At 45.8% G+C, this 9,627-nt stretch overlaps 1 protein-coding gene across 1 annotated transcript; it reads left to right on the top strand.

Annotated features, from left to right (window-relative positions):
- Positions 1-756: 756 nt before the first annotated feature.
- On the top strand, positions 757-9,262 carry igf2b (insulin-like growth factor 2b). Its single transcript, XM_078283316.1, has 4 exons — positions 757-940; positions 1,839-1,993; positions 3,843-4,020; positions 5,513-9,262. Exons 1-4 carry the CDS (start codon positions 866-868, stop codon positions 5,750-5,752), a joined length of 648 nt encoding a protein of 215 aa, XP_078139442.1. The 5' UTR covers positions 757-865; the 3' UTR covers positions 5,753-9,262.
- The last annotated feature ends 365 nt before the right edge of the window (positions 9,263-9,627 follow it).

Here is a 9,627-nt window from a genome sequence, read left to right as displayed (position 1 = left end):
ATGCACACCTGTTCCTCATCCACTCATCCATCCATCCCTCTCTCCTCTCCCCCTTTCTCTTCATCATATGATGTTGCTCTCATGATGACCTCGCGTTTTGAGACCATCCATGTCTGTACCTTGGTCACTGAGTACCACAGTCCATCTATTAATGTCTCTATCTGCTCATCCTCTGGGACAGAATGAGTTGGCTCATCCCAGGTGTATACTCCCTTCAGCTATACCCTTAGTTTCAGACCAACACCGGCCCATCATAAGTGATGGGAACATCTTCAAGCTTCACTTCAGTGTCACACACTCAGCAGCATTTGAACCCAGTGACTACATGCCCCAAATGCCGAACTTGAGTCAGAGCAGAGCCATCGGAGACCTTGGCCAGATTCGTTCCACACTAAATGTTAACCTTAATTACAGGAGGGCGGAGACATTGACATTTTGTCTTGGGGTCTGAGGAATTACTTCCATTCCTGTTCAGTCTGTGTCCCGTGTGTAAACATTGTGATTGTAGGTTACAGTGCGTAAACGTGGAAAATGCCCGTGGAATTGTTCCATATTTTGTGACTCTCACTCTCTCCCTCTCTCTCTTCGCTTTTTCTCCCTTTACGCACTTTTCCATAAAACGTCGCTGGACCATTTTTTTTTTTTTTTGTACCATCGGTGGAGAGGAGGAGCAAGGGGGGTGGGGTAGGGGGGCAAGGGGCGTGTTTTGGTATATAATACTTCTCCCTGAGAACTTTTGCCTGTCGCCTGGTCTTTGGGACAGCCTCTCACACATCATCTCTATAGCCTCACCAACTGGGAAACTAACTCACCTGCAATCTCTCCAACCAAATAACCCCCAACGTTTTGACTACTGCCATCTGACATGGAGACCCAGCAAAGACACGGACACCACTCACTTTGCCACACCTGCCGAAGAACGGAAAACAGCAGAATGAAGGTAACCAACGGGGACAAATAGTTTTATACTCTCCGGTTGTGCGGTGCGGGCATTAAAAGGCGTACTGCAGGCGTATAGCAATCTTTCCTTGGCGCTGTAAGTGAAGTAGCCGCTTCGGGCTGGGCAGATGTGTTGCTTGCATCCCTTTTTTTTGTGCAATTTGAGCAGCTGGACATCTTTTATTTGCATGCAGCAGAATACTTCGCATGACGCATAGATAACGTGGAGTGCGCCTAAAGCTTTGCGCCATGTGTGCAACAGGTTACTTGTTAGGAGAGAGTAAATAGAGTTCAGGGGCATTTTTTATTCTTCTCTCGTCTTAGTTGTGCGCCGTTCGCTGGACTCGGAGCAAGCAGCTGGGCGGAAGATAGGGGGCGGTATGTCTGCGGTCAGAGAGCTCAGCTCAGGGTGAGCAAGGGGAAAATATATGCTGAGTCTGGCTTTTGAGATAGTTGACTATTGAGCAGCCGGTCTTGCAACTTGTTGAGAGTTGTGTAAGAGTGACAGCCAGAGATACTGTCTCTTTTTCCCCCAGAATAAGCAATTCTTCCAGGTGCAAAACAGTGACAAGGGTTGATAATAACCGTGGAGGAAAACTGAGAATTTGGCCTCACAATTCTCACGCAATAGTCTCTTTGAGTTGGCAGGTCAATACGTTAGAGAATAGCATATTTTACTGGACATAGTACATCTTGTACAGGCTTGCCTTAGCATGCATAAAGAATGGCTCCCCATATAACACACTGACAGGCAAACTACATCTGACTTTACAGCTGTGAATTGGGAAATATGTTACAGTTTTTCTTCCTGAAGGGGTTTCTTGCTGAAATGTGAGGTTACATTCGCTGGACCGATGCATTATTCTGCGGTGTGTGTAACGTTGCTGTTCTCCCTGCAGGTCAAGAGGATGTCTTCGTCCAGTCGTGCGCTGCTGTTTGCACTGGCCCTGACGCTCTACGCTGTTGAAATGGCCTCGGCAGAGACGCTGTGTGGGGGAGAGCTGGTGGATGCGCTGCAGTTTGTCTGTGAAGACAGAGGCTTCTATTTCAGTAGGTTCCAAGTCATTCACTTGGTTTTTTTTTTGTTTCTCTTCTTTTTTTCCAGTATGATTTGTCAAAAATGGATTTGCATTTTATTTTCAACTAGTGTTCGAGTCTGCTTGGTCTCTCTGCGCGCTTTCATGCGCACACATCTGTTTGGATAGCTGAGACTATCTCTCACTCTGTGGTTGTGTGGTATGCGTGTTTGGTATTTTTGCTCTGTTCCACGCACTCGCTCACTCTCTCCCTCACACACACACACACACACACACACACACACACACACACACACTCAGAAAGAGAGAGAGAGAGATTATAGCCAGCTGTGCGCCTATGTGTCTCAAGTCCTCGTCCTGGCTGCTGTGCTGAGTGGGCGCATTCTGCCTCTACGGCCCATACCTCTGATTGCATATGAAAGGGCGGCGAGCTGTGAAGGCACACACGACTCAATGCGACACAATGAGCCGCTTGTTTACCAGTGCATTCCGCGGGGAAAAGTAATAGCACCCCAAGAGGCAAACCAGTCACCTCAGCACCAATGTTCCCAGGCCAGGCGACCACAGTGGTGATTCAGGGAGGGGGGGGGGGGGAGGTTTTGATGTCAGGTTAAGTCTTTTGACAGAGGCAAGATCATTAACATCAATGATGATCATTGATCCCCCATTGTGGTAATTATGGAAATAGTTGTAATCATGTAATATCCTTAGGTGAATGCATTGTGGTAGCTGTTAATCCTCAAATGGATAATGGATGGCCTTTGCTTTACTAAACAGTGTTTGCACAGTTTGCAGTGTTTGTGACTGACTGACACGCACCTTAACCTTCTTCAGTGACCATTCCTGTCCTGCCTGCATAAACAACCTATAGCTTTTTAAAAAAAATTTTTTTTTTTTTTTTAATATTAGCTATGTCCCACCCACTGCCTTTGACTGACAGACAGCGTCTTTGTGCGCTGCTTGACACAGAAGCGTCCCTCCAATCAGAAAGATCATTATCCAATTCGGGCCGACATAGATGTGCTCCCCCCTCCTCCTCCTCCTCCTCCCCCTGGTTCACCCTCTCTTTCTCTCTCATGTTCCTCTTCCTGCAATCAAATCTGGCCTTCCCCTCTCATGAGATTTCTCCAACATTGTGTGGGGTGCAGGACTTCAAACAAGGCCTTTATTGATCGTGGATAGTGTGTTCCCCTGTGCAACATCCTCCTAACCCTCCACCCCCTCGCCTTATTCTCCTATACCGCTTTCTCTCTCGTCTCGCTCTCCTCCTTTTTTTTTTGTTTTGCATTCTTTTTCTCTGTTTTGACCCTCACACACCCTCTCTCTCTCTCTCCTCGGATCTTTTTTCCTCCTCTTTCTCTCTCTACCTCATTATCTCTGCTGCCCCTCCCCTCCCTCTCTCTCTCTCTCTCTCTCTCTCTGTCTCTCTCTCTCCCCTCATCCTCTTTATTTTTGCTGACTTGGCAAAGGACAAGGTCACAGAAGAGTGTCCATTTTATGTATTTACTCGCCCCAAAGGTCTGTCTCAGAGCTTTAGCTGTCCCTGTCAACACTCTCTTTTTCTTGCCGGCCAGGGTGTTTACTTGTGTATTCCCTCATTAAAGGACTTCCAGATAGCCCTAATCAGATTAACCTCTACAAACAAAACGATTTGTTGCAGTTGGCCATAGATTTCCTTTTATCCTCTTTGTTTAATGGACTGCTACGACTGTCAAAGTAATCCCGCGAAAACAACCTAGATGCATTATCGCTGCCAGTGTTGTGTTTTCTGTATTAGTTCGCGTATACCAGTCAGACAGTTACCCTTAGGCCTTGTTTGCCCTCTCCTCATGGCCTCCATCCCTCCCTGTGTCTCTCCTCAGGTAGGCCAACCAGCAGGACTAACAATCGGCGCTCCCAGAACCGTGGGATCGTGGAGGAGTGTTGTTTCCGTAGCTGTGACCTCAACCTGCTGGAGCAGTACTGCGCCAAACCCGCCAAGTCCGAAAGGGACGTGTCGGCCACCTCTCTACAGGTCATACCCGTGATGCCCGCACTAAAACAGGTACGTCTCAACAACAACACGCCAGTATGGGAACCCATGCCAGTCCCCGGCTCTATCTGTCCTCCCATCTCCCCTGCGCTTCGCCCCTATGCCCCTGTCGCTGAGCGCAGACTGAAACCCGTGCGAGGACAGGTTTATCTTGTTAAATGGTCAACGGTAAGCAGTTACCTTCCATGCAAAGTGCTGACCGTCGTGGAAAACATCAAGGCAATCGCAGCAGAATATGTTCAGGAAACGTTAGTGCAGAGGCAGGGTCACACTCACAGACTTGAATGTGTGTGTATGTGTGTGCATTTGAATGTGCACATGTGCCTGAGTTTGTGTATTTGTGTGTGTGAGTCTGTGAGAATGTGGAGACTGCTGGTCCGTAACAAAACAGTGTGTTCTGAGTGTGTGATTATTAGTCACGGAACACTAAGCACTCCGAAACTGGCATGCATTTTTAGCTGCGTGGTCAGAAACACCTGACCTGGCCGTCGGAGCCTCTTTGAAATATGTCACAAACATGGAGGAAATCGTCAAAGCGTTTAAAGTCTTTTTCCCCGGAGTCACAAGACTCGGCTAGTGGCCGCGTTCCAAAACCTCTTAAAAAGATCCTTCCCCGCTATCCCTTCATCTTTCCCTTACATTAAACCAGAAAGATGCTCTTTGAATAATCAATTTCAGTGGCATGAAATTTCTAGTGACGCAAACAAAACAAGAAAAACACACATAAAACGTTGCAAATGTCAGCAGCAAAGAAATGGATCCTCTGTCTCGTATGCAGAAAAGAGCCTGCTGGGGAATTAGTTGGGACATGTCCCCAGTTGGTCCGGGCAGGGAGAGTTGATGGGTACAGCCTGCTCCGAGGGCCAGCTGTTCCTAGGCTATTGAGCAGGCCTGGAGTGAATGAAGGGGGATAAACACTCTTCAAGTGGCAGGACCAAAACAAGCCATTCAGACAGAGCACTGGCTACTCACGCATAAATTGTAGCTCTAGCCGCTACCACTCCCACTTGCTTCTTCTCGCTCCCCGGCGCTGTCGCAGCACAGAGTTTGTTGTGTAAGAAAAGAGGTTTTAAAACGAGAACGTGTTTGTGCGTCGCTCCGCTCAGTCTGTTGGGGGTGAGTCGGTTTAGTGGATCGTCGGGGCGAACAATGACTTGTTCCTCATATGTATATGAGGGGAGTGACCGCCCTTCCTTTTGACAGTATGTTAAAGAGGCTGAACTAAGCACTTGTTGACAGCTTCTTTCAGTCGAGGAAATCAAAACAAGGACAAGTCGGAGGCAAGCCGAGTCTGTTATGACGCTCGGCGGTTTAAGAATGACATTTGATTTCCATTCCACTGACCCAACAATGACCAAATGTTTTCTCAAAATAAACAAGGCTTTCCTCTGTTGTAATAACCACTTGCACAGTATCTTATCAACCCTAATGAACTGACTCCCTATTTTCCCTTTTTTCCTCTTCCCCCCTCTCCACCCCCCTGCCCCCCCGCAACCGACAATAGGAAGTCCCAAGGAAGCAGCATGTGACCGTGAAGTATTCCAAATACGAGGTGTGGCAGAGGAAGGCGGCCCAGCGGCTCCGGAGGGGCGTCCCCGCCATCCTGAAGGCCAGAAAGTACCGGAGGCAGGCCGAGAAAATCAAGGCCCAGGAGCAGGCGGACTTCCACAGGCCCCTGATCAGCCTGCCCAGCAAGCTGCCTCCCGTCCTGCTCCCCACGGACAACTATGTCAGCCACAAATGAGCCCGCCGCCAGCCCTTTGCACAGACAAGAGTTTGGAGGGAGAAAAAAAAAGACTAGGGGATTATAGCTTTGTCTCTGACGTCATTTCTGTGGCAGTCCTCTTTGACCTCCCCTGCCCTGTCCGAGCCCACCAATCCCTCCCCCTGCTCTCATCTACTACTTCTTGACCCCCTGCCCCTCTCTAATGCCCCCCCACCACCACCCCCCCGAACCCCCCCACCCCCACCACCACCACCACCACCCTCCGGCACACAAACATGCCTTCACATTCTTCCTGTCTCAACTCTTTTGCTCCCTCTCTCTTTCATTCACTGACACAAAAGGCACAAACACAAATGATGAACAAAAAGTTAACAATTCGGCTGAATGCAATTCAGGTGGATCCTTAAGTAAAAGAGAAAAGGAAAGGGAGAAAAGAAGATGAAAGAGATCTATGGCCTGCAAGTGTCAAGAGGACACCCAGCGGAATGTTTTTTGTCCTTGTGGAAGACAACAGAAAGTGAAGAGCAGCTTGCATGAAAGAATCCATTCCACAACACTTTCCTGAGGCAAAAAGAAAATCTCTGTTAGTTCTTTTTCTTATTAGTTTGCACCTCTAACTATAAAGGGACTTCCACACTGTAAGGAATTATTTTGTAAAATTAGATTCCTGTTCCAGCACCTTTTAATCACAAACAAAAAGCAGAAAAGAGTCTGCAAAATTGCACATTGCCACGGATTACGTCAAAGTAAAGAAAAAAAAGGCACTATTTTTTTATGAACAATGAACGTGTAGCTTAAAAAAATGTCATGGTGCTAGCTTTGGGAATGGACTCAAAGAAGAGGTTGAAAAGCACGTTTTTTTTTTCTTTGAATGAATATTAAAACTTTCCGTTTTAAGGAAAGTGTGACTTTAAAAAAAAAAAAGGAAAATAAAGGATATGGGGGAGCTCCTGGCAGTGGCAATGAAAAGGGGGAAGTGTCACTGAGAGAAGATGTGGGCTGTGTTAGCATGTAGGCTAACAGCGAGTGCTAGCGGCTGCTCATCACTAGCTTGCCTGCGTCAAGCGGCAAGGGGGGACCTGAGACCCACAGTCCCCGCTCCTCCCGTCCCTCTGAGGCCGCCGGAGACGGGGAGCGGTGCGGGGACACAAACGGGACACCATGGACCGCCTGGATTGGGACAGTACTACAGTTCTGGGACAGTACTTCCTGTTTGCCGTGGCTTTGCAGACTGCTCCGACAGGAAGAAACATGGCATGGACACAGAGCGAGTGGGATAACGATGATTCTATTTTATTTTGTCTTTTTTTTTTCTGTTTTCTTTTCATATCAATGTTTCAATGAAAAAAAAAAAGGAAAAACCCCGTCAGTTTCTGGTACCGTGACATTCCTGTTTTGCAAGTTAGGCATTTTTTTTGTTTCCATGGTTATTGTTATAATGTTATTTTACAGTTCTAAAGAAAGGCACAAAATTCAATTCAAAGGGAAAAAACAGCAATAATGTCAACTAACATTTTATTTTTATTGTATATCAGTAGTATTCACATGCTTTTGCCTGAAAACAAATACTTGAATATATATATATATAAAAATATAGATATATAATTAGTTTCCAGGGACGTTGTGTTATTTTCCTTTAGTCTGAGCTGTATCTTGCGTAATGAGCCGCCAAGCTTTTTTGTTTGTTTGTTGAAATACAAATAAGGGCACTGTATAAAGGCATTATTTATTTTGTTATAAAAATATATTTGAAAAATTGGTCCAAATAATATACGTAGCACTGATGCTCAACTGACGGATTTATTTTGTATGATCTCTTTTTTCCAATTGGAGTTGTAATGCTTTTTTGTAGATGCTTTGTACCAAAAATATTTCCTTTTTTTTTTTTTTTTTTTTTTTTTTTTCTTTTTTCGTTTGCCATAGTTACTTTAAATTAATATTTTAACAGCAGCATAGCCTGGATTGCTTAGGCATGTTATGTCACAGAAATAGGCACATACTCTGAATACGCTGGTCTGCATGGAGGTTCAGAAGCCTGGCAAGGTTTTCTGTTAAAAGGAAAGCATCCATGAGTGACTTTTTGATATTGGAAAATAACTGTTCAACATTGATTGTACTCAACCCACTATGTTTTGAAGCCACTTTAGTATTGATGGCGGGGGAATGATCAGTCCTTCATTAAATCATGTCTTTGTAATTGTGCATGGTGTCCTATGATCTTCTAAGGAGCCTTTTTTTGTTAATGTGCCAGTGCCATTGATTTTTGTAGTGTGTTGGTTGGGTCATGTGGCCATAAATGTCCGGTCAGTTGTAGATTCAGGGTAGCTTCCATGTGACTTAAATCGGTCGTTGTGTGGGTGCCCTAACTGGAGGTGATGATGTCACTATGACGCCAGTAGCCGTCAAAGGTCACCAAAAGGTCACTGTCCATCATAGAGAGCATGTCATTGCTCAACTCCTCACTGTCCTCCCCTTCTCTCTCTCTCTCTCTCTCTCTCTCTCTCTCTCTGTCCCTCTCTCTTTCTCTCTCTCTCACTCTCTCTCTCACTCTCTCAACCCACGTTTGTCCTCTCTCTCTCTCAGACCCTGCGTTTATACAAGACAATGCCCCAGATCTTATACATACAGTATCTATCTGCATTTGTATGCAAGGGGGGAGTTGTGAGACTCCCGGTCGCCCCTCCGCAATCTTCCAATCGTCCATCCATTATGTATTTGATGAAGGGCTACCACGCTGAACCATTTGCGAAGCAGTCAAAACACTCAGGAAAATATCTGTGCTCTCTGAGGGAGATGTGGAGTAGTCGCTGAGTGTGAGGGATCGTCCCGTAACGGGAGGGCGGCTGAGGTTGTTACCCGTCACCTGGCCACAATGACACAGCTCTCCGTGGGACAAACCACTGAAGCCCGTGTCAGAAACAAGGTCATTGTGTGCCACATTGTAGTTTCCTCTGTTGTGTCACGCTTCACCCCATGAAATGGAGACTTAATGGATACTCACCGTGCTGCGGTGAAGAGTCGAGCCGATACTTTATACCTTCTGTCCTCTCCCCTCAACCGTCAGAGGGATCTCAATTAGCAAGCCTACGTCCTGTCTCTGATTATATTCCACTTCAGTTGTGCAACAAAGCAGTGCAATTATTATTATTATTATTATTATTATTATTATTATTATTATTATCTGAGATTCCCCCTGATGGAAAACCTGTTTCCAGACAGTGACAATACAAGTTTATATTTTCTATTTTATTCTATGTTTTCCTGCTAGGACTGCATTCATTCACTATTGTAATGTTCAAACAGGCTACTCTAGTGTTCTTTTGAATGGCGTGAAAGACAACCACTTCTTTTCGCTGAATATGAAGGGATATCTTGCCGAGCAATGGCGACTTTTTCTATGTCAGTAGCTCACTCAGCCTGTGTGTATTTTATTGATTTAACCTCTGCACGCTAGAACGTCCGAAATGCACAATTCATGTACTTTCATTTTTAATATCAATAAAAAAAAACATTTTATCAAACATACAATGCCTTAAAGATTCATTTTACCGCTCTTTTCACGGGTGTACCCGCCTGCCTCTGGGTGTGTATGCGCAGGCCGCATGTGTGTTTACGCTTTTTCCGAGTGTGAGTGAATGTGAGAATAAAACGAGGAAAAGTGTGGAGCTTAGGGGCCGTTTTTGAAAATCTTTTTATATCATTTAAACCTTATGTGCTGTGTAAATGATTTAGTGCATCTCCCGGCCTTACAAAGAATCTCCCAGCTGCTTTTAGCACCCTCCCTCTTGCTCTCACCCACCCTCCCCTCTTTCTCTCTCTGTCTCTTTCTCTCTTTCTCTCTCTCTCTCTCTCTCTCTCTCTCTCTACCCGCCTGCCTGCCTGTCTGTTCGTCT

The sequence above is a fragment of the Centroberyx gerrardi genome, chromosome 4 (genome assembly GCF_048128805.1).
Source record: "Centroberyx gerrardi isolate f3 chromosome 4, fCenGer3.hap1.cur.20231027, whole genome shotgun sequence".
Taxonomy (NCBI): domain Eukaryota; kingdom Metazoa; phylum Chordata; class Actinopteri; order Beryciformes; family Berycidae; genus Centroberyx; species Centroberyx gerrardi.
This window is presented reverse-complemented; position numbering and strand designations above follow the sequence as displayed.